Raw genomic sequence first — 25,167 nt, 5'->3', positions numbered from 1 at the left:
CCTGTGTCTCATTTATCAAGGGGCTGCTGCCTCGTTCAAGGGTGCTTCACCGCCCCAGTGTGAAAAAAATAAAAACAATTTTTTGTGTGCGTGTTTGGTTGTGTGCGTTAGCTTCGCTATAATTGCTTGGTGACACTGCTGTAAAACCACAGTGAGTACGGAGGACAGTCACATGACAGGAGAGCAGAATTCACATACCAGTCTTGTAGCTGTCGGCAGCAGTCATGATGACGATGCAAGGCCATCAACGTCATTCATGAAGGCCGATGCACCAGGGCTTAAGTTAGGCTATGTAAAAAAAATCTACCATTACCCTGTTAAAGAAAAAAATTTCCAAAGCCAAGTTAGCTTTGGAGAAACAAAAAATTGGCAATATACCATTCACTACACGAAGTGGCAAGGAAAGGATAATACCTTGGCCTTTATTTATAACTGGTGGTTTTAGTGATGATTTAAGCCCTTCTGCTTTTAGGAGGTCTAAAAAAATGAAAATTGTTAAGACAAGTAAGAAACCGGAACCAACTGTGTACTCCAAAAAGTCACAGATCTCCGAGGAGAGTCCAAGTGTGTCTGCGGTTGCAATGTGTGAGCCTGAACTTTCTAATACTGTACTTGAAGAGGATCCTCCTTCCACCATTTGTGTGCCCTCTGCAAATGTGGGGATGAGCAACACAAGTCAACATGCTGACGTAGAAATCGAGGATGCTTCTGTGGAATTGCACGAGGAGGATGAGGATATTTATGTAGTTGGCGATAACAAGGATGATGAGGATGTTGATGATTATGAGGATGTTTGTGTAAAAACTGTAAATCAGGCAACAGTTGTTGCCCATGAAGGGAAAAATCCCATTGTTGCCATGCCTGGGCAAAGGACCAAAAAATCCACTTCTCATGTGTGGAATTATTTCCACCCAAATCCAGACCACCTTTTGCCAAGCCATTTGTAACCGTTGCAATGTAACAGCGAGTAGAGGTAAGGACCTTAACCATCTAGGAACCTCCTCCCTGTTACGTCACTTGTAGCACCATTCATCAAATTGGAAAGGGTATTTCAAATTCTAAAACTTTGGGGACAAAAACCCGAACAATAATCAGTCCAGTGTCACCTAGCTGCTCCCTTCTATCTGGATCCAAGCGCCTGCAATCTCCAACACCTGCATCATCATCAACATCCTCATTCATGATTGAAAGTAGCCCTGCATTCAATTTCATAAGCATGACTGACTCCTCGCCTATCCGTAATTCCTCAGAAGGATCCTTAAGTGCTACATCTGTTGCTGCTGCTGGGGGTGGATCTTCATCCCAGAAAGTGACCAAGAATACTACTACTAGTAGTAATTTCAAAAAACAATTGACTATTAAACAGTCCTTTGATAGAGGAAGCAAGTATAGCAGCTGTCAACCAGTTTCACAGCGGATCACTGACGCCATGATGGCTGTGCTAGTATTAGATGGTGAAATAATAGAAAATGAGGATGATAGTGTGGAGGAAGTGCAAAAGGAGGATGAGGGGGAAATTTGTGTCCTATCTGACGCTGATGAGGATGTTGTTTGCGTAAATCAGCCACCAGTGGCAGCAGTTCTTGCTCATGATAATAAAAAAAAGAAAGCCAGAAAAGCCACGTCTTGGGTGTGGAATTATTTTAATCTAAATTCTGACAACAGTAGTGAAGGCATCTGTTCCATTTGTAAAGCCAAAGTTAGCAGAGGAAGGGATGTTAACCATCTAGGCACCTCCTCCCTGTTACGTCATTTGCAGCGAGTTCATGTAATTTGTTTAACAAAATTAAAATAATTTGTAAATGAATAACAAGCAGTCCAGTATCAGCTACCAGCAGTGTGGACCAGAACATGCAATCTCCACCACCAACACCCTCATCATCAAACTCCTCCTTAATTATTGAAGGTAGTCCTTCCAAAAAATGTTTTGTTGAGCCCAAACAAACCAAAGAGTTCTGCCACGAAGGTGTCAGTCCTAGTCGCTAAAGTGCTTGGTTTATTAAACTGTGCATGTCCTTTTTAATATCTCACATAAGAGTGGGTGGGAGGGACAATTCCATCTTGCACATCTTTCCATTACATTTGGCACAATTTGGGGCATTGCCGACTGACATTATTATAGTTTATTAAACTGCCATCCTGTCTGTCACTGCTGTGTGGCAATGTTTCATAGATGTCCTATATTTTTTTTAAACTGCCTTGCGTTTGTGCTGCTGCTCTGTTGCTTACTTTAGCCAGCCAGCTCGCTGCAGCCTTTGGCCTATATTGGTGATAAATAGTGAAATCAATATTGTGAGCTGTGAGGTGGTTAAACATGCCTAGAAATGCCTGAAAATCATTGTTATTAAGGTTAATAATACTGTAGGAACAAAAACAGACCCAAATTATGTGGTTTTAGCTGTTTATATCATTTTTTGGAAAAAAATAGAGATGCAAAACCTAAAAAAAAAAAACCACAAAACACCAAGGAAAAAGATCCAAAACCTGATCCAGATCCAAAGCCAGGGGAGATACAGATCCAAAACCAAAAACACAGGGGCCGGCGATGCATGTGCAAAAGTGGCTGTGCGCAGTCATGTGCACTTTGGACCCTTACCACCGAAGAGGTGGAACTGGGAGTGTGGAGGGGAAGCTATGCCTAACGTGCGTGGAAACCTTGCACTGGCCCTGGAGCTGTGACAGACAATGGGTGTCACCCAGGACTGGGCACAAAGCTGTATGCTGCCGATTATTATGCCCAGTCATGATATTTTCATGAGGATACAGGAAAAAAAAATCCAACTTTTTTTTTTTTACACTTACATAGTTCAAAGGTCCTATATAAAGATTATATTGTTTTCTGACCGATGAATTATCTAATCAGCTCAGCTAGCATGGTACCTATGGCTACTCTGAGGAGAAATCTATGGGTGTATTTATCATTGGTGGTTAGTGGGCAGCAGTAACTGGTATTGTGGTAAGCTGCATATGGCATTATTTAGTAGTACCACCATAGAGACCCCCTATGTGTAGCCTGGCAAGGCGTTCTCCCCCTGATGTGTAGCCTTCAGCTGCATCAGTAATGTTATCATTAATCTGACACTTACTGGCGCATACCCTGTGCAATACATGCCAATACCTCAGCACAGTCTACGCCATTAGAGTGCAGCCATCCTGCAATACATCTCATTCCGCAGCTCTTTGTCATTATCCAGAGAGGGAACCAGGCATTGTTTCGGTGATGGGGAAATTATACGTTGCATCACACAGACTATAGGTGCCGAGCCGAGCACAAGACGTGCCCATTAAGCGTAAGAAGAGCTGTATTTAGTGCGAAGCACGTGGTCTAGTCACTCCTCTGCTCCCAAAATTATATGTGCGATAGAGGAGACGTGACAGGAACGGGCAAAACAATAAACCTCCGTAAGTCACGGCTGAGCAAACAGTTTATACCTTAATTCCACAGTTATTGGAGCTACGCTGTGGATGTACTGGAAGAAAACGGATGCTTTATATTTTATTATGTCTTTTAAAGGAGACACTGCTTCAGGCACGTCCCATTTATTGGTTTAGACCTATAGGGGCAGATGAGGAGCTGAATATAAGTTAGCGGCAATTGCCCCTGCATTGCGCAGACAGAACTAAATGCGCATACCGGCCTGTATACAGTGTTTGTGAGCAGACCACCCCAGCTATACGTTTGGTCAGCGCCATTATCCGTGCGCATTTGCGCCAGCCCTGTCCTTGGTGGTAAAGTCCCTTCTGAAGACATATTTACACTTGTGTTTAGCTCTGCAAAACCAGCAATTCGGCCGACACGTCCTCACTTCGCTCTACCTAGATGAGAACGCCCTGTAGCAGTGCGGTTACGTCACAACAGCTGCAAGATGCTGCTTAAATGCGCACATTGAGTGCGCTCGATGGCGGAAAAAGAGCAGTGTAATAACATGCAAAATACCCGCCGCAAACGGGCATTCACCCAGGGGCAGTTTAAGAGAGATGGGGTCCTTGTGTACAGTCACACTGGTGACCCCCATCTATTCCGCAGGGGTATGCGCAGATCTCCGGGAAAGTGACAATGGCAACAATTTACCAGGGATTTCTGTGCCGTCTACCCTGGGGGTATATACATGAGCACTGTGTAAGGACCTGTTGCCATAGCAACCTCACTCTTATTGTCCCAGTATAATTTAAGAAACAAGTACAGACATAAGATTGGTGGTTGTCATGGGATACAGGACCAGGACTTTATAGATACCAGTGTAAAGGGGCCTATCCATTAGGCTACCTGAAAAACTGAACTATTAGCATTCAGTCCTTCAGGTCGCCTAGGTGCCGTGCCTGCACTGAACGGCGTTCAGTGCAGGAGACCGACCTCCTACCTGAGAACATGCCGAACCTGACGATCATAGTCAGGTTGACGGGCATGTTCCACAGACAATCGCCAAGGACCCAGCGTGCAGGCATATCGCCGGTCCTTGTCGGCTATCCATTAGACGACTTTCTGAACGAGGTGACCAAAACCTCCTGGTCATCTAATGGATAGGCCCCTTAACCCCTTAACCTTCAGATCTGAAAGTTCTGCCATCATTTGAGGCTTAATTGTCAGTATACATGTATAACAATATTGTGGATGTAACTGAGTGTGCCCTTAACTGGTAAATGCTCCATTTTCATAGTCTATGTGACTGGAGAAGAGGGGAAGTGGGGAGAAGATGCCCCAGGATTCACTTCTGCTTGGCATGACCCATTATTTCCCTTCCCCAGGTGAACATGACGGCCTTGTGCTATAGCGCAGGGTGATGCACTCTGATTGTTTTATGCCACAACTATAGACGTGTCCTTGCTCATCTAGGGGGTCTACTTACTAAGCCTTCGATGGAGATAAAATGGAGGGAGATAAAGTACCAACGAACCAGCTCCTAATTGTAATTTTTCACAAATAGCTTGAGACATGGCAGTTAGGAGCTGATTGGCTGGTACTTTATCTCTGTTCACTTTATCTCCATCCAAGCTTAGTAAATAGGTCTTTCTAGCCTCAATACGCCCTTCATCTGTGAGCCACCAGGTCCCGCGCAACTCTGCTAGCATCGTGCATCTTTTCTTGCCGAATATGCGTCCAAGTCTAGGACGCACCAGGAGACTGCCGTGATTGATATGTGACACTTGTATATCTGTGCGCAGAGAGGGGCTGTTTGGTGCAACTGCAAAGACAAGTGAGGACACCTCTATTTAGCTTTGAGACTGAAAACGCCCACTGCGGTTTAACTGTAGTGGACATTTTTTCCCTGTTGTATATTTCCTAGTATTTAAGACTTGGTCACCAGAAAAACTAAAAAATTGTGGTATAGAAACAGTTCATGTACTTGAATGTATGTAAATGTCCCGTACCTCACACACAGAATTACCCTACACAGCAACGATCACTTGTGGTTAACATTGCAAAATAGCTGCATAAAATTGTGCAGATAGCAATACAACTGACATTATGGGATGTTCAAAATAAAGCAGGTGCGGAGGATATATTAAGCTCACTCATGCAGCTTGGGGCAAAGACAGACATAGGTTGAGCTTTCCCATCACTTTAATAACACGCAAAATCTGATGTTCTCAAGATGGTTTCATCAGTCTGAAAAACGCAAAATCGGTCGGATTGTGAGCAAAATCGGTCAGGGGTGCACCTAACATAATCCCTGGGATGTGCGTGACAACCAGCAAAACTGTCTGAAGATCACTTGGGAGGTTTCAGGTACTGGAATGAGAAGCAATGGAGCGAGCAGGTTCATATAGAATAATGATTGATCACCACAACTCTTCCTTATTAAGTCTCCTCACCATGAACATAAATTTTGACCAGGCACTGAGACAGTTCTGGCTCCTACCAAGCAGCATTCAGGACCAATACTTACACATGTAGTACAGACTAGATGAGGACAAGACAATCAACACATAAGAAATATGCGCCAATGACCATGTTGTTGGAGACCAGGATACATTAAATTGTATGTAATTTACTTTAATAAATTAACATTTCAATTGAAAACTCCTCTATGACCCAAATGTAATACTCCAATTTGCTGGTCCAGACTTGACTCCAGTGATAGAGCTGCTAGGTGTATAGTGGCAATAAGTATTAAGGCACAACCAGGTTGTTTTTGTCTTAAAACTACTTGCCCCATTAATTCTAGTGCCCATCTCGCTGGAATCGTGCCAGGATCAACAAATCAGAGCCTATTACATTTGGGCCTATGGCCCCGATTCAGACCCGTTCGCTAAGCTGTGGACGCACGCCATGGGTGATTTACGCACGTTTGCGCATGCGTCAAAGTACGCATGCGCGAACCAGTCACTGCGTCCGGGAATCGTGCGCTCGTAATACAGACTGGATGCTATTTTGAGTGACAGCCCCGTTTGTGGGTGGTTACAGGGGGAGGTGCTTGTGAACGGGGGAGTGGTGCTGCGACCGCAGGTGTCTCTGGGCGTCAAAACGGAGTTTTAAGGGTGTGCATAATTAACAAAGAAGCATCACTGTACACGTCACTTGGTTGTTTTTCAGCCTGCTGTGATCGCAGTGGGGTAGGGTCTACCTTAAGCGCCGCGTGCAGCTCCGATGGCTATCGATGTATCCGATTAATCATACACTTCCTGGGGATGACGTGTAATAAGAAAGATAGGTGGGCGTCTTTATACTGGCGTGCGTTCGCTCTGCCGTCGCTCTCTAAGACATAGATTGCGTCCTTACACCAGACAGTGTGATCGCGGCATTTGCATACCCGGCCCCTTTTAGCTGCGTGAGAGCGTCCGGGTCTGAATGAGCTCCTATATGTCCAAAGGATCCATGACCACGGAGTGGTTTAGGAATCCCTTCCCCTCTCCCTGGGCACAGCACACATTATTCAATGAGAAACAGAGTTTGCATTCTCCAGAAAATACATTGTGTAAGATCCAGCAAAGTGCAAAACAGGGAAACATCTAAAAACATCCCAAACAGAGCGAAGGAGGCACAGCAGGTATACACAGATTCTCAGCACAGAATTACAGTGACACCATGTACACACACAATACAGTACACAAACATAAAATGCACAAAAGGGAAGCAGCGAAAGCACAATACAGCATTACAGGTCATATAGGAACCACAAAAGAGGGGATGGTGATCTCTGGCATCCCGCCTTTACCAACTGGCAAGACCTTTGTGAAATGGGCTAGATATAAAGCAGAAAACATGGCACTGTGCCCTCCCAGACATTGCGATTTGTAATTGCATGTTACTGCTAATAATAGAACACCAGAGGCATAACCCTTGTGTGACTTCCATACGACATGTAAAGGTCTGTGTGGTAAATACAATGATAGATGAATCCAGAGATGTGTGGTATAAAATCAGGGGAAAGCTCCCAGCGAACACTAAGGTACAAGTGAGGGAATCAAACGTAAAGTCAAAAACACATAAAAAATGTGAAGGAAGGGTTGGATCATATGTAAGGAGTGTTTTTCTCCTCAATAATCCCATGTCCTCTGTGCTTTCTTCCTCTACACATAAGTAGATCACTCTAGTCCCCATGTACGAATCGTAGAGAGCAGCCATAATACCAGCAATACTAAAAGCTCTATAGCCACCTGCTCCCTGGGTCCTCACTGTTATTCCTACAGAATTTTACACCTTTTTTATCCTCACTGCCTGTTACACAATCTGTACAGATTCTACATTTAGCTCTGCACAGGACAGCACGAGGGGGGCACAGAAACCATTGTTAGGCGGCTATAAAGTATTCAGGTCACTTAGTCCTCTCTGGCTACAACTGTACACAAACAGGGCAGGTGCCCATCCCACAGTGTTACCCCGAATTGTTACATAAGGACCGTGAGAGAAATTCTCATCTTACCAGCCCATGATACCATCCTTGCCAACTCTCCCTCATTGTCAGGGAGACTCCCTGAAATAGCAGCAATCTCCCTGACTCCCTGAAGAGTCTACCAATCTCCCCCATTATGACACTGTTATATAAAAGAAAAAAACAGAGATATATACATTCAAATGGGATCATAAGTATCATTTCCCTGCATTGGTTATAAGGCACAATGATCCCTATGGCTACATGTATTTTTTGAGAAGTATCCGTGTGTTTTCATCAACAAGTAGATCTTACTAACTGCTTTGGGGCTCATTTACATGTGGATGTAAATCAATTTTATGACACGCCTCCCAGATATAGCAGTACACGCCCACTTTACCGCCGTGCTCATAGGTGCTGCTTTCACAATCTCCCTGAAATGCTTTTTCAAATGTAGGCAAGTATGCATGATACCCGACTGCTCCCTGTCAATTGTATCTGTATTAATGGAGGTTCCTATTATCATAACTTTACAGTTTCATACTAACCAAGGTTAGTTCCGTTGGAACTTATGTGCTAATATAACGTGCGCAAAGACAAGCGAGGCTTCCTCTCCCGTAATTACCGGCAATGTGCACAGAGCAACCTCGCCCTTACTTCCACCCCCTCATAGGGCCTTGTCATGTTCTATTGTTAGTGAAAAAATCTGACACGTAAAAGTATAATGTAATGTGAGGAAAAAAAATCAATGTCAAACTCTGCGAGTAGCTGCATAGCAGATGGCAATAATAAAAGCCGTGTAAAGCTCTCCTGTAGGTGTCACACACTGTAGGCGGCCATTGTGCGTCATTGAAACAGGCAGACAAATGAATTTCATATTTTATTCTTTGACAAGCATTTACAACTTTTCATTCATAGACCTAAAAACATAAAAATAGACCTTCTTTCAGCTTATAAAAGAAATATATAAGAACATCTGACATAAGACATGTCATGACAATATGTACATACAATGGTACCTAGAAGAGCACCAAACTTTCCAGTCTTTCACAATGGACCATAGTTTGCTTGGTACGGAACACCACAGGACTGCTGACCTCCAATATCGAAGTTGGGGCGTACACAAGTGAATTGCAGATGGCATAGAGTAACAATAGATTTACGAAAGGAAAAAGGAGCTTTGCTCGTGGGTTTTGCGAAATTCACTGTCACACCAACCAATATAATAAAAACAGAAGATGTACTAGGTTTGCAAAGCATAGCAAGGGCACACCCTCACTCGTTCACATCACAATGGAAACATAGCTAGCGTCATGTACATTGGCCTTAAGATCTTACCGGGCCGGGAAAACCACGGCCGGTTTGAGGGGGGTCCTCTGGCCCGTAAGATATTAAGTAGCTATATCCACCAAAGTTACCACAACATGAAGAGGTCTTATTCTGCACAACACAAACGTGTAAAAGTCTCTTGTCACAATGGAGCAAAGTTATCCTTTTATTTAAAAAAAAATAAAAAAAATATTATATAGATGCTGAGTTGTCATGTGGTTTGGTGGGGACGGAGAATTGATCAAACGAGAAAATTAATGGGAAGTGTGGTCCTAACATACACTAAGTGCCAAAGATCTCCTATCCGAATGGTCCATGAGCTGGTCAGGATTTGGTAGATGCATTGTGGTTTGAATCGAAGTATGGCTTAGAAAAATCAGGATGTTTAATGTAGAACTTGTGGATGCCCTCTCATTTGAGACTCTCTATATTAAATATATAATATATATATATATATATATGCGTATAAAACTAGTGCGTCCTCTCTCCTATGAAAGACTAGATTATCTGTATGTTTACAATGTAAAATGCTCCGCATCCCTTCGGTGTCCCTGAATTTAAAAGGTAAAAATTTACCAAAACAAAAAATATATATATTGAACTTTCCTTTTTCAAGTTTTACATCCGAGTCTCTGGGAAGAGTTTGGCATTGGTACAATTTGAATGTTTTTGTGTTTTTTTTTCAGTATAAAAAATTAAACTACTTTGAAACATGACTTAAATAACCAGCAATAAGGTCAAAACGGGGGAAAGTAAAGAGCTTTGTAACACAGATTCCAAAACTATCCTTCAAAACACTTTTAAAATACAAAGCTACTGTAGCAGAACACGGATGGGGCGAAGGAGAAGAAACACGGCAATAATGGAAAGGCAATGGGGGGGGAGGGGGACCAAGGACCGATTGAGCGATTACAACACGAATCCCTTTACCTCTTTGTGCTATCTCATTGCCTCTCGTCTCCTCTGCCACATTTTGTACATTACCCTTTCTGTCCAAACCCTGATTGTTTTATAATAAATAATAGTAATGAGCCCGGTCCCTGCCAGCGATTGGAGGACTGGGCTTTGTGTAACAGGATGTTGCGCAGTTGCTTTATTGTAACCCGATGTGGCTCTGCGGCCGGTTTAGCTGCCGGTGTGTGCAAGTGTGCAGTCTAGAGGAACACGTTTCCACAGTGCATGGGAGAGGGGGGGGAATACTGTCACCTATTCGAAACCCTTCTGTAGCGTTAAAAGTGACAGCTTTAGATTTGGGTGTTTTGTTTCCTGGTAGGCACAAAGTCCTCGCGTCTCACCCATATGACTTCGTCGGCGTTGCTTTCGATGCTGCCGTTCATTCCAGAAAAAGCAGTCTGCTTCTTCAGCTGGGTCATACGGGACGCATGGGTGCCCATTGTGTTCTGGGCGATGCTACTTATTGGGTTGTGGGAGATGGAGGTGGCTTTGAGCTGCTCACTCAGATCTTTCTCCATGGAACCACCCTTGATCGACTCGCAGTACTCGTCGTCGCTGCTGAGGATGTCAGTCTCCTTGACATCTTCCTGCTCCTCGTACTGAGCGAGGTCGAACTGCTCCTCCACCCAGCGGTCGGTGTCTCCGCCGTTGGTCGTCTGCTGAGGAGGTTTAAGTTCAGTCTCTGTTTCCGACTCTTTGTCGGGGCTCGTTGAGTAGACTGTGTCCGAATCGATGGTGAACCGATTTCTGACAAGGCGTCTTCTCCGGGCAAGAGACCTGCTGGGAGCAGAGACTGCAAAACAAAAAGCAGAGTCATATATAAGGTCTACAAGAGCAGGGTAACTGTTTAATGTACTTTAATAAGTATAAAGGCTTATTCGACAGCTGTGCTGAAATTATTTTAGAGATACCTAAAATTGTAAATACTTAAACAGCAAGTTAACTATAAAAACATACCACAGATAGCTTATACCCAACTAAATCCACAGAACATGCTGTCTGTCTGTTGCTTGGATGGTGATCCATCTCTATATTGTAAAGACAGGCGTACAGTAACGTACATGCTGTGCCTTTTAACCTTTTTTCCTACATCATTTTCATTTATAATAGTGTCATCAATATGGTTTAAGAAAAACCTAAAATGATCAGTCATACTTCACTTTATAACATGATTGCAGCAGAAAAGTTGTATTTAACATGCTAGCGATTCCATTTCTCAACAGAAACAGACAATAGTCATTTTTAGAGCTTTTGTCAAACTTGTATTCAGTAAGTTTAATGTTGGACAACGCTGGGAACATTCAGGATCTGCAAACAGCTGATAGTAACTATAGTCTAGTTCTCAATTAAGTAAATGAGGAGACTACATATAAAAAATTTTTTAAGTATGTACAGTAAATGTAAACCCCTCTGTTATTCCAAATGTATTTGATCAGGTACATGCATAATGTTGGTGCTTAATTCTGAAGCAGAGGAAGGAACAGAACCCATGGAAGATTTCGCCTGTGCCTTAGACAGTAACGATTGCTAGCGATTTACATGTGACCTGCGATGATTCACTTTACAGAACAGCCGCCGACTCCTCCAGTGTGAGCAAACACTTGTGTCTCCGCACTGCTGTGTAACAACGTTGTTAGACTGTATTTAATACACAACAATATGGCGTGGAGCAACACACTGGGTGACAAGACTAAAGCAAAGATGTTGCAGAAACACACTGCAGGCATCCTCTGTGATGTCATTATTCATCTTACATGTACACTAGCGGCTGCTCTACAGGGCTACAGAGGTGCTTTCCAATCAAAGTAACTATACACTGTCTGCCATTGTTCTCCAAATGCTTAGCATAGTCCCGTTTTGCAATATACTACTGGTGTCAGGGCCGGCTCTAGGGGTGTTCGACCAGTGCGGTAGCACAGGGGCGCCACACGTAGAGGAGGCACCCCTACCCAGCTGTTTCACCCGCGGGCCGAAGTGTCCCGCGGGTGGTCAAATCGGGAGGTTGGGGACCCTCACCGCCGCAGCTGTGCCGTACCCCCGGAGTGTGAATGGATGCCGCGCGCATCCATTCACTGACGGGAGAGGGCTGGGGGAAGCCCAGCCAGTGACTGAGTGCTGGGCTTTACCCCCCAGCCTGATGTTATTTGGAGACGTGCCTTGCGGGCACGCCTACAAATAACGTCACATAGGGGGCGTGGCCTATGGTAATTGTAAGGGCGCATTATTAAGGGCCGGCACAGGGTGCTCCAATCCCTGGAGCCGGCCCTGACTGGTGTACACTGATATTTGGCCTCCGTCCCTGAGCTTTGGGGAACTGATAGAGGCCATTGCAGCCTTTCCCATCTCTCTCACTCATGGACAGATTTACCTAAAGACATTGGCCCAGGTGCTGGATGTGCCCAAGCTGTTGATCAGATGGTTTCTGCACACCCCATATGAATATTACAAGACAATGTAATTTTCAACATTGCAGTACGGAAGATCCTACTTACCGGCTCTATTCATGGCAGGGCGAGCGCCCTTCAGTGCACACAGCCTCTTCCCCCCAAAGGGGACATATTGCTGGGAGTTGGGTAAGCTTTCGGTTTTCAGCAGCTGCCTCCGATGCTTGTCCCGCAGGATGGAGTGTACGGCTCTTAGGAACTCCTTCTTCCCCCCTGGAGAGCTGGAGAGACACAGAGATGGGTTACACTGATATAAGCACAGATCACCTTGAGCGCTGCTTAGATGCTGAACAGTTCTGCTTAAGTATGTTACTAATTTGGGTGTTCTTAACCTACTGCTCACACACAGCACACAGCTCAGAACATATGTATATCAGACGTACTTCCTTACTAAGGTGCATTGTTCTTTACACTATGAAAGACAGCAATGTGATTGGAGGACTAGAAACATGAGAGAGCCAATCATCCGATCTAAGTACTAAGTGGCTTCATCTGGATACAGTTGGACAAACTGAACAAGACGGTGTAATGGTAGCATTACTGCCTCACAGCACTGAGGTCGTTGGTTCGATACCCACTACGGCCCTAACTGTGTGGAGTTTGTATATTCTCCCTGTGCTTGCGTGGGTTTCCTCCGGGTACTCCGGTTTCCTCCCACACTCCAAAAATATACTGGTAGGTTAATTGGCTCCTAACAAAAATTACCCCTAGTGTGTGTATGTGTGTGTGTGCGCATGTGGTAGGGAATATAGATTGTAAGCTCCACTGGGCAGGGACAGATGTGAATGGCCGAATATTCTCTGTAAAGCGCTGCGGAATATGTGTGCGCTATATAAATAACTGGTAATAAATAAAATAATAAATAAATAAACAAGAACGCATTGGCCAAATTGGTGAGTGTGGCCAATGACCGCGTATACAACTTTTTAGGGCCTTGTCTGATTGCATTGTCCTCCAACACATTTGATTATAGTATGATAGAGTCCCAATGGAATTTTAGGTCCACATAAGTAACAACATTGGGGTCATTTGGTCAAAAAATTAAAATGATGCCAAGACTCGCCCCAGGAAGAGCCAAACAGTGATCAGGTGACAATTCTACAGAACAATGAAGCATTATGTGCCGGTCACAAACCGTCACACGGACAGAATCCGCATGATGCTGTCCAACTATTCACCAAACATCTGCATTGTCCAGAGATCAAAGTGAAGAAAACAGAATGAGAAAGAAATGGAGTCACACAGACACCGTGCGGTATCGGCTGGAGGGGAATTCGGTTTCACGCTGCAGGGACTTCCAGCACTATTAGCTGCAGACACCGCGAGGGGGCAGAACGTGCGATTGCTTTTCACGTATGCGCTATAAAGCAGCAGTCTTCATAAACATCATCAAGTCGCAGTAAAAATATTGTACGGCTGTAAATGGAATAAAACCTCAGAAACCACAAACTCTCTCAGCCTTCGAATAATAATTATTTTTAAATCGCACACATACCGGCAGCATAAGTGAAAGGCTCTCTCTGGCCGTCCCTCAGATTCAGATTTAACGTGGATGATTTCACAGACAGAGTTTGTTTCCGCATCTTGTAGGAAAGAGAAAACTGAATGAACATCAAACACTACTTCACCTTACACCAGAGTATGACACGTGTATGAGGCTACAAATGTATTAGTGCCCAAGTTTCAAGAGTTGTGAACAAGAAGAAAGCCGCTAGCTTGGGCTTTAAAAACTGTTTCATTTATTTTTTCAATGGCTCACAGTAAACAAGAATTACACCAAACCAGCATTAAATTTACAGATAACTCAGAAGAAAATAAAATCAAATAAAAAGTTATAATAAGGCTGTTTCATAAAAAAAAACAAGACCCGTTCTGGCTATACTATACTTCAGAGGTTCCCAAACGCCGCCATTTCAGTCCAGGTTTCCGGATATCCATGCTTGAGCACAAGTGACCTAATTAGTACCTCAGTCAATTTAATTTAACCATCTGGGCTTAAGCATGGATAGTCTTAAAACCTGGACTGTAATGGTGGAGTTTGGGAACCTCTGCTATACTACATACCTTGGAGTTTTTTCCAGTCCCTTACACATCGTGGCGGAAGAATACACACCCCCACTAGGGTGTAATCTATTCATCCACTAGGAGCTGGTGACATCACACTCCGTGTGCAGGAGAACAGTGCATATCAAAACCATCAATACCTCCCTTTATAGCACAGGACCCTACAAGCTGCAGAGGAGGGTCTGCTGGTTACCTGATGTGGTCATGGCTCGAAGCTGCAGAGCCTCAGTAGGAATCATGTGTCTGAAGCGAAAAGGATCCCGGTCCTCAAACATAGACGCCCGGTGTGATCCGCCCTACAAAATATTTATTATAGAATATAAATCTAAGCCCTGTGTTGTCACTGCAGGGGAAGAGTAATTAGCACAGGAATATCGTTATAATGGGCTTCAGGTACAGGAAATCTGCATTTCTGCAGCAAAGATGAAATTTGGTTCCTTTCACCCGTGATCTACCTATAATTACTTCACACAAAGGGTGGTGGATAACAGCCTCCCATCAGAGGTGGTAGAGGCGAATACAGTACAGAAAGCATGAGCTAGGCATAAGGATATCCTTACAAAGATCCAAGAATCAAACAGGGTTTAGGGACCAAAATGGTAAAAAAAAAAACAAAGAGCAGACTAGATGGGACAAGTGGCTCTTATCTGCAGTCAAATTCTATGTTCCTATGACCCAGGAAACGCCACTGGCCCTGTCCCTGGTCACTACTGAGGAAACACAAAAGAACGTACCAGCTTCTTCTTCTGCTTGGAGCTGTCCTTGTACACCAGCACCACGGCAGCCTTGAAAACTGGCAAATGAGAGAAGACATTGAAGCGGATGAGCACAGAGTCAGGAATGTCAGTAAGCCCAGATCTGTATTACTTTAAGGTACTGTAAGAGCCAGATGGTGAAAGAGTGCAGCACAAACTTATTTTCTCAATTTCAGGGAACATCAGTAAATGCAGTCTGCACGTAAAGATGGCCGTGTCTACGGGGTGGTAACCGTTTGCCTGAATATGTGCGTCTCAGTTTACGCGGGAAACAAAATTCTGTCTCACAGGACAAGATATTTAAAGGAGATTGAAGTGACATAGAAGCTGCATTCATAGGGTATGTTCCCTCGTTTGCATGATGCCCAGATCTTTTTGCCCCCTAACATTGAGAGCTAGTAGTGCCCGGTGGGTTACAGCTATGTTTTTCCACCAAAGTCTTGTATTTAAATGAGACTAAATTCCCACCACGGCCCTGTGTGGAGTTTGTATATTCTCCCTGAGCTTGCCTGGGTTTCCTCCGGGTACTCCGGTTTCTTCCCACACTCCAAAAATATATACTAATAGGCTAATTGGCCCCTAACAAAAATGAACCCTATGTACATGTGGTAGGCAATACAGATTGTAAGCTCCACTGGGGCTGCGGTATATGTGTGCGCTATATAAATATAACTGGTAATAAATAAATAAAATAAATACATGTATGTAGGTTTACTATAATGCATGCATGAAATATTTTTTCTATACACTGAACGACTTTGATCCCCAAGCAGCAGCCACAGACTCTCTTATATTACGGAGCTCTGCCAGGGGTTTATAACGTCATCGGTCTGATTTCATTGTTCTATGTAAAGGGACAAGATGATAAAAAAAAGTGCATAATTACATAGCTCTACAGAGGGCAGAGTTATAACTTTGTATAGGGGTCTAAGGGGTATATTTACTAAAGTGTGGGTTTTTAGAAGTGGAGATGTTGCCCATAGCAACCAATCAGATTCTAGCTATTATCTTCTAGAAGGTGCTAGATAAATGATGAGCAGAATCTGATTAGTTGCTATGGGCAACATCTCCACTTCAAAAAACCTGCACTATAGTAAAGATACATCGTATAGTTTTATGGATGGACTCTATTGCTCCCACATTACCTACATAGTGGATCTCCTACTGCATTTTTGCTTGCCACCGTTTTATTGCCATAGCTGGTGCCAGGTCACCAATAACACCTCCTATCACCAAAGTGATACAGTCGTCCTTTTTAGGCAAACGACGTATAAAGAAGGCCAGTGGTAAATTGCTGCCATAACGACCACAGCTGTACAAGAAAGAACACGAGCTTACCAAAAGTTGCCAATTCAGGGTCCTTCTTCCATTTCCCCAGTGATGCCGGAGGGTTCAGCCATACAACGGTACTGTGCAGTAATAGGTCTCCCATAGATAAGTCTGCCACCTGCAACACAACAAGAGTCTAACTCAAATGCTGAAATCAACCAGCTTCAAAACCAAATAGTTTATCAGGCCTTGTACGCAGGATTGTCCAAGTCATTGGTGCCATGGTTTAACGCTCACCAGGTGACAATCTAAGCGTAACCCAAACTGCACACCAGGGACGCAAAAACAAAACTAAGAATTAAATATCTTCCTGGCCTCAAGTTACGGTACAGAACCACTAAATCAAAAAATACAAATTAACTATATAAAAGTTCATAACAACCTTTATACTGTATATACAGACTCAGTACAGGCTATTGTTCTCTTATCAGATGTTTTTGCTTTTAAAAAGATCATTACCAGAAAATCTGCGACTAAAATATTCCGCCCACTTTCCCAATTTTAGCTTCAATATCTACCTGACACTTATTCATTGACGGTAACTTGTATTATGGGATTAGTGATCATATAAGTCTCTTCCCAGTGATTCAATGATTGGGTGGTGAGGAGAATCAAGCAAAAGGCCAGCCAATCAGATTGCACTGCAGTGGTTCTCCGATAAGGGGGACAGTGCATTCAGTAGGTGATATCGTCTTTAGTGCCCAAAGCCTGCTTGGAGAAGCAAAGTGTGGCACCACTGAGCTACCAGGGGTCACACGTGAGGCCAGCATTCCAATGTTGCTGAATGTTGTTTGACACATTTGTCAAAGAGGTACAACAAAGTAATTGTGCTGAGATCTCAACATAATTCAGCATGTTATCGCCCCCCGAACAGCCTGGATTCAGCTAGATGCTGGTAACGCTCCTTAGAGATTCTGGTTCCTGGTGACATGATGGCATCACCAAGTTGCTGTAGATTTGTCGGCTGCATATTTAAGCTGCAAATCTCCTGTGCTGTATTGTACGGAGATCTGGTGACTGTGGAGGCTATTGGAGTACACTGCACTCATGGCAATGTTGGTGGAACCAACTGGAAGCGACAAAACTGCTCTGATTACACTGATTATTTGTACATCCGTGTGCGCGAATGAGCACGAATCTGTGCTACGATGCAGCGACTGCGGCTTTTTCTCTCGCCAAGTTCATTTGGGCGTCATCTGCGACTTTGTGCATGCGCAAAATTAATTCTTGTGCGGTTAAATTATCCCAGCGTCTGTAGAACACTATGAGTGGTGTTTAAGCTGTGTCTGTAACGTGAATAAGATGCACAACTTAAAGAAAAAGATGGTAGGTACTCCTCTGAGCGTCTATCGTGCCGGGCATCTTGCACTATATGGAGCATAGACGATAAGTGTATGAGGACACATCTCTACAAGAGACCACATATCTTCCCTGCTCTGGTCCTTCCCTGCTCTGGTGTGTGGTCTAATTAGCAACTGAACCTCCTGACCATGTTTCCATACTTTTATGCGCTGAGTTTCAGCCACATGAAAGGCAAATTAGATATTTGCATTATGGAACAGGTGTACCTAATAAAGTGCTCACTGACTGTCAGCAGGACTAAATATTTAGTCCCGCGCTGGCCCGCCCCTTAGTGCCTGATGTCATGATGTCGGGAGCATGACGTCATTATGTGGCACGGTATGGACAGGGCCGGCAGCACCAGTAAGTGCAGTGCCGATTGATGTGTCCTCAGGAGTGCCTGGCAGGAACGTCTAAAGGATGCTCCGGCGGTGCCTTAACAGTAGTGATCCTGGCTGCGGTAACAGACACAATACTAGCCAGAAGTAGGTGCAGTGTGGCGGCAATTGTGCCGCCCACAGTGCATGGCTCTCTGAGCGGTGGCCCCGGTCGCACACCCCAAGTTACGACCCTGCTGACTGTACGCACATGAGAGATACCATACGCTTCCTGCACACTAATCTACTAATATCCTTTACAAACTTCTGCATTCTGCACCTAAAAACGTATAAATGCCAGTTACGGCAAACGTACGGTGTGTGGGCTCTGTATGCTTTTATCTGAACCTGCGAAACACAGCAGCAAAATATTCAGATGTGTCCTACTAAGCTTTGCTACAATTGCGCTGGGTACAGTGGTACGCCATGTTATTGGGCCATTTGTAAGTGTGTAAGTTCTCTCCAAACATGCCTGTTCGTCTGTATGAGATATGCAAGAAAATAGCACTTTCAATTGGGAAAAAGTCGCACAAAATTTGTCAAAAAGTTTGATATTAGCCAAAAAGTGACATACTATTAGTAGAAAAGTAGCAAAGTGTTCAGACGAATGATCTAGTATAGGGGAATGTAAAATAAAAATGTTTTCCTCCATTATTAAAACTGGACAGAATCGCTGCTGTGGATTGTGGCAGCTTCCGCCGCGTTACCAATTTCCATCCACCGTGCCCACATGTCTCTAAGTCGCTGCATTCATTTATTAATATGTCATTTATCTGCATTGCCAAAACTGAAGAGGTGAACGCGTATTGATCAAAGTCTTGGTACCTCTTTAATTTCCCCCGTCTGTTCCGCTATCAGCTGATCAAAGACGGCGCCGAACTCCTCGTGTATCTTCTGCATCTCGTTAATGTGACTGGCCACTTTGTTCATGGTCTTGATCGCCACTGGAAACACAGAAAAGGAAAAAAAAATAAAATATGCAGCGAAAATAAATACACATTCTCTTTTAGAGACATATACGACAGCCCTGGTTTTCTCGCTTTGCTTCTTAATCACACTAGATTTAGCAGGGCTCCCGACTGTCAGGGTGTAATCCATGTCTGCCGGCTATGAAGATATTAGGCAGTCATTAATAAACATGAAAGATGTCAAGGTCTCGCTCTCCCTCTCTCTGAACCTGAGGAGAAGAGTAATTACACCAAACCCTGTGACCTTGAAATATATTTTTAATTGTTTAGCAGGTTAAAATCACTCTCCATCCTCAAAGTGATCATAAATACATAAAAGAGAATTTTACCCCTCAGATGACTAATGTACGTGACCACCTGCTACTTTCTGTAAATACATGACTAGTTCATCCGTCTGGGTTTGTTCTCTGTCTTTCAGCCATGTATTCTGAAAAACCAATAACAGAGGTTGTGCTATCTGCACTGGACATAACTATGGGGTCTATGTACTAAGCAGTGTTAAGGAGACAGAGTGAAAAGTGATGTCTGTGATAAGGTGCCAGCCAATCAGCTCCCAACTGTCATTGTTCAAACACATCCTGTGAGATGACAGTTGGGAGCTGATTGGCTGGCACCTTATCACTTTTCACTCTGTCTCCTAACACTGCTTAGTAAATAGACGCCTTGATCCGCAGAGAAGCCGTGCGTCACTTATCTCGGGGGCAACAGAAATAAACTCTGAAAAGCATAGAAGAAAGCTTATAATTCCTGCACTGTATGGCACTGTATGGTACTTCGGAAAAGTCGCAGGGCGGCACATACAAAATAAGGTTCTCTAACGTTGGACAATTTTTCTAACACACTGGATGCCAGCTGGTGATCGTTACACGCGTCACCGCCATAGACTGACGTGATAAAGCACTGATGTCATGCAGGTGGGCGGGGATTGTCCTTTGACTACACACACAACGCACTATTTATTCTTTCATTTTCCAAAAAACACAGGGCATCTTTTATTTTGTAGAATATTTAAAACAATTTACATTTAGTGACAATAAATATTATTAGAGTAAACCGAGTATTCTCACATTTAAAAGGCAGTACAGTTCCCTTCCTTAAAAAAAGAAATAAATAAATATATATATTTTTTTGTCGGGCTTCAACTTTTATTTTACAATTCCAAAAACCATAAAATGTTTACAGTCCTGGTTCCCAACTGTAAAGCCCTGCAGAGTCCTTACACATCTTTGCTGTAGTCACGCTAAAAAGTCCCTCTCGGCGCGCCAGTTCCTGTGAGACTCTGCTAGCGCCAGGCATCTTTCTTTTCCCGAAAATGCGTCTGAGGCCCGTATTCAATTCGGAGTGAAAAGCCGTTTTCGCGTGTTTTGGGCGAAAACTTTCCGCCGATGACGTCATTTTCGCCTGTTTTGACTTGACTCAGTATTCAATTTGAAAGACTTTTCGTCTAGGCGGAAAGTCAATGCAATGTAATAGGCGGAAAAGTTTCGCCTATGAACAGGAGGCGGAAAAAAGTGCAGAATTGGGGTTTTGGGGTGCAACGTTGCGGGAACCCCCCTGCAGCCTTCAGACAGTCCCCCAAAGGTTAACTGTGTCAAAAACTTTTTTTAAAAAGACTTAAGAACACCCTAAAAAAATCACTTTGAATTTGGGGGCAAAAAAAAATAATTGGGGGGACAAAGTTAAAAATGAGCAAACTGACTCTGGGGAGGGGGGGGGTCCCCAAGTATGCCCCAGATGTTTTTATCATTGCAGGAGCTTGCGGCAGGTGGATTTTTCACAATTTTTTTAAACTTAACTTTAGCAACTTTAAAATATGCTGACCCCCATTTTCATGTACCCCAAATTTGCTGGGAGAAGTTATTTTCTGCAAAAAATACTCCTGAATACTATTCTGCATCACATACAAAAATGCTGTTTAAGAGCTATTGAGCCCGTTTAAAAACACCAAATACCTTCAGCAAGCCAAATCAGGGGGTACCATAGCTAACCCCCATGTCAGAGCATCTTTTGGGGGGCTGATTTCCCCAAATCTGACAGTACTTTCCGCTTGTTTAAGTTTCGCCGGGTCCCATTTTTGCGTACTTTCAAATGGAATACGGCGATACGCAGGCATGCGCGCAATACTTTTCCGCCTAGAAAACACGCGATGTAGGCGAAAAGTCTGGGAGGCGTAAAAGTATCGCGGCTCAGCTCAAATTGAATACGGCTCTAAGTCGCAGTGCAATGCGACTAGGACACACCAGCAGACTTTGCTGATTAAGTTGATGTGTGACACTTGTATATATGTACAGTATGTGACTGAACTTTGCCTGAACGTTACCGACAGTAGGCGCACAGCGCATATCAAGAGAAGAGTTGAATAAAAACACAAAAATAGTCTTTGAATTTCCTGGGTCTAATGGTCTAATAATGCTTCCTGCCGTCTTACCATCCAGGTGGTAGTGCTCTTCACTTTCCGCGTCCGTCAGAGAATAGAGCTCCTTCAGGAGCAGCGGATATTTCAGGATGCGCTGGATGGGTTTGATCAGATAGGACTCCAGTGTTGACGAATGCTGCTGCTTCGGATTCTGGGCGTCCAGGAAGGCTTTGAAAGTGTGGTCCGTTTTAGCTGCAAGGAGGAGAATTTCAATTACTGACACCAAGGAACCTCTGGAGAGTTAGAGATAATAAGCTTATAAGCACCACAGGGAATACATTTAAGACCAAACAAACACAACCTCTCTCTTTGATCTTGGAATATATGAAAGAATTGGGCTGCTTGTAGCATATCTACACTCTACAATCTGTTCTATTTATACAGTTGCCTTCCATAGCCAAGCGTCCTACCACTAGCACAATTATAACAGCAGGAGTGGCCGTTTACAGGAACACGCCGATATAGGTCAATAGGTTTCACGTTTACACTCAGAGGCAGATATTAAATTATAATACTCTGCGCTGAGCACAGGCAAGCCTGCCGTTCCCCAGCTGCTGTTAAACTAAAAAGCCCCAGCCCTCCCTGTTAGCCCCCATGCTGGGACTGGTAGTTCTACAGCGGCTGGTTGCCAAAGGCTGCGCCAGCCTGCTCTGAGCACTTTGATTTACAAATAATCCGATAATAACGACACAAACAATACACAATTAACAACAAAACCGAAAATCACTTTATAAGACTGGCAACAACTTCAGGAATGATTTCATGTTTTATTAATGCCTTAAGAGCATGCATTTGCATGGTAAATGTGGTGATATTGTAAGTACAGTAATTGTTATGTTAGAATCTACAAGGCACGGCAAAATGGTCTTTAAATATTTAACAGCAGAAAAAAATAAGCCTCTGTCTCAGGATCACTTCTAGCCGGATTCTGTGGATGCACTAAAATTGGGCTCTATAATGTCTCTTTAATGTCGCACTCTATTTCAGAACCCTTTTAAATTGGAAAATAAACCAAGGCTCTCTGTGCGACTTCATAGAGTAACCGATCTATTCTACAGGGAAAATATGTTTAAATGACTCTCAGCATCACGCAAGTTTCAGTAAAAATAAAAAGGGTGTTTTATGAGTAGAAAGCATTTGAGATTACAGATAATAATAAATAACCACACTATCGTCAACAAAAAGATTGATATGCTAAGCATTGGCTCTCAGGGTCTTCATTTCTACTTGTGCACTGTAAGGGGTATACACACCAGACCAGCAGTGGCCACATGCGGCTCTTCCGTTATTCTGATGCGGCTCCCCTGGCTGGCACTGACTGCCTCCTCTGATAGGCGCGCAGCTGTTCAGAGGAGGCTCCTCCTTTGTTGCAGCAGTCTGCGCCGCTCTGGAGGCATGTATGGGCGATGTGGCGATGTCATACCGCAAACAGGAGGCGGACTCAACTTGTGACTGAACCTGTAGCCACGAAGAAGATGCGGTTGCAGCCGCCGGGGAGGGGGGGGGGGGCTGAAGTGGCCCGTGGAGTGAGTGGGAGTGTGGGGGAAGGTGGCTGGACTGGAGTGGACCAGGGAGAGAGGGGGTGGCTGGAGTGGCATATGAGGGTCTGCTGTTGTGACACATGAGGGTCTGCTGTTGTGACACATGAGGGTCTGCTGTTGTGACACACGAGGGGCTGCTGCAGTTACACATGAGGGGCTGCTGGAGTGACATATAGGGAGTTGGAGTGATACGAGAGGCTGCTGGAGTGACACATGGGGAGTTGCTGGAGTGACACATGGGGAGTTGCTGGAGTGACACATGGGGAGTTGCTGGAGTGACACATGGGGAGTTGCTGGAGTGACACGAGAGGCTGCTGAAGTGACACATGAGAGGGACTGGAGTGACACCAGGGGGGGTTGGATTGTATTATTTGAATCATTTTTATTTTTTTCAATGTATTTTTTGTGGATGTGGTTTTTCAATGTTTTTTATATTGTTCTGGCTTTTTCTTTACCTTTAATAGTTATCTCCACGGTGACTGTGTGCATGCGCTTTTACATGATCCCACAAACATCATACCAGGGTGTTTTTGCATGTGCGCCTTTGGCATGCGCATGATCTGGGCTCTTTGACACACCTACAGATATTTTTGGGCTCTTTGCCTGTGACTGGTTAGCCACCCCTGCACTAGACGATAAAAATGAATGATATGAATGATAACGATATCGTTCATATCGTCCAGTGTGCATGCACCAAACAACCAACAATGCGCGCTCCCATGGTTTGTTAACCATGTAACGCACACATACAGGCCAATCAGGGATGTGGCAGGATGACATCACTGAACGATATCTTTAACGATATCGTTTAGTGTGTACACCCAATATCGTTTGTCCTGCACTCCGGCCAGTTCAAGGGAAATCTTTCATCAATATCGCTCTCAACACACATCGTCTAGTGTGTATGAGCCTTTAAGCACAGATCACATGTGTACATCGGAGGCAGCCATCTTGTTGGCTCAGATCACGGCCTATCAATTCACGAGGAACCAGTGACATCACTTCCTGCCACAGAGATGACACTGGTTTCTGGAGAAATGAGAGGTTTCACGCTCATGTATACAGGGCTCAGTATGCTGAATGGCTGTCTCTGCTATCTGTAGGCACGAAACTGTCAATGGTGGACATGAAGCCAGTTCAGCAGGGGCTGTGGTAAGCTCTGCAAAACTATGGTCGAACTTCACCATTGCTACGTTTCCCGGAGATGGTATTGAAGTATAACATTGAAGACCATTAATGTGACAGTTTGGCACAGATGAACTGGTATAGGGATCCAGAAGTGAGCAGCAGACAGAAATGTTTACGAAGAAACAGAGTTCTGGGATAATGACAGTTTGGGGGGCTGGAGAATTGCCCCTGAGGTCTTGTTGTATTTGTCAATCAAGCAGATTCTACACAAGGTAACATGGTGCATGATCTCATGACCTGATGATATATGGTCTTTTACCTTTCTACCACTCTTACCTTTCACTAACACTTTCGGGACCTTTGTATGACTGGCGCAGAAGGCACTGTACAACTTGAAGCGGTCGGCGTAATATAGAAAAGATCCACCCAAGGAAAACAAGACTTTCTGCAAAACAGAACCAAAGCGCAAAGTAAATATTTAATCCAAGTTACACACAGGAAGTTCAATGCACTGCAAGTTTTCTTGTACCCGGTCTGACTCCAGACTGCAGCAAACAGGTCACCTGATAATTAGCGCATGCAGAGAATATTGATGCTTAATCACAAATAATAGGTTTCCAAACCTCTATATCAAGCAGTCAGCCACAACTTATCCATTTTGAGTGCAGGCACCAACATACAGGGTGGTAACAGGGATCTTGGGCCCT

General features: G+C 44.0%; 1 protein-coding gene across 6 annotated transcripts in view; it reads right to left on the bottom strand.

Moving 5' to 3' along the window:
* Nucleotides 1–8,681: 8,681 nt before the first annotated feature.
* The window catches only part of TIAM1 (TIAM Rac1 associated GEF 1), a 317,485-nt gene continuing 300,999 nt past the window's right edge, over nucleotides 8,682–25,167 (bottom strand). For all 6 annotated transcript variants that reach the window (XM_088481651.1, XM_088481650.1, XM_088481655.1 and 3 more), the window contains 9 exons: nucleotides 24,797–24,905; nucleotides 21,804–21,983; nucleotides 19,233–19,351; nucleotides 16,699–16,807; nucleotides 15,340–15,398; nucleotides 14,799–14,901; nucleotides 14,037–14,124; nucleotides 12,590–12,762; nucleotides 8,682–10,890 (listed from right to left, as the gene is read on the bottom strand). In XM_088481651.1, coding sequence (XP_088337777.1) covers nucleotides 10,388–10,890; nucleotides 12,590–12,762; nucleotides 14,037–14,124; nucleotides 14,799–14,901; nucleotides 15,340–15,398; nucleotides 16,699–16,807; nucleotides 19,233–19,351; nucleotides 21,804–21,983; nucleotides 24,797–24,905 — 1,443 coding nt within the window. In that variant the 3' untranslated portion in view covers nucleotides 8,682–10,387. The remainder of the gene's footprint in view (nucleotides 10,891–12,589; nucleotides 12,763–14,036; nucleotides 14,125–14,798; nucleotides 14,902–15,339; nucleotides 15,399–16,698; nucleotides 16,808–19,232; nucleotides 19,352–21,803; nucleotides 21,984–24,796; nucleotides 24,906–25,167) is intronic.

Source organism: Taudactylus pleione, unplaced genomic scaffold, assembly GCF_031769625.1.
Source record: "Taudactylus pleione unplaced genomic scaffold, aTauple2 ptg000276l, whole genome shotgun sequence".
NCBI classification, from domain to species: Eukaryota; Metazoa; Chordata; class Amphibia; order Anura; family Myobatrachidae; genus Taudactylus; species Taudactylus pleione.
The sequence above is the reverse complement of the archived record's forward strand: the minus strand, read 5'-3'. Positions and strand labels throughout refer to the sequence as shown.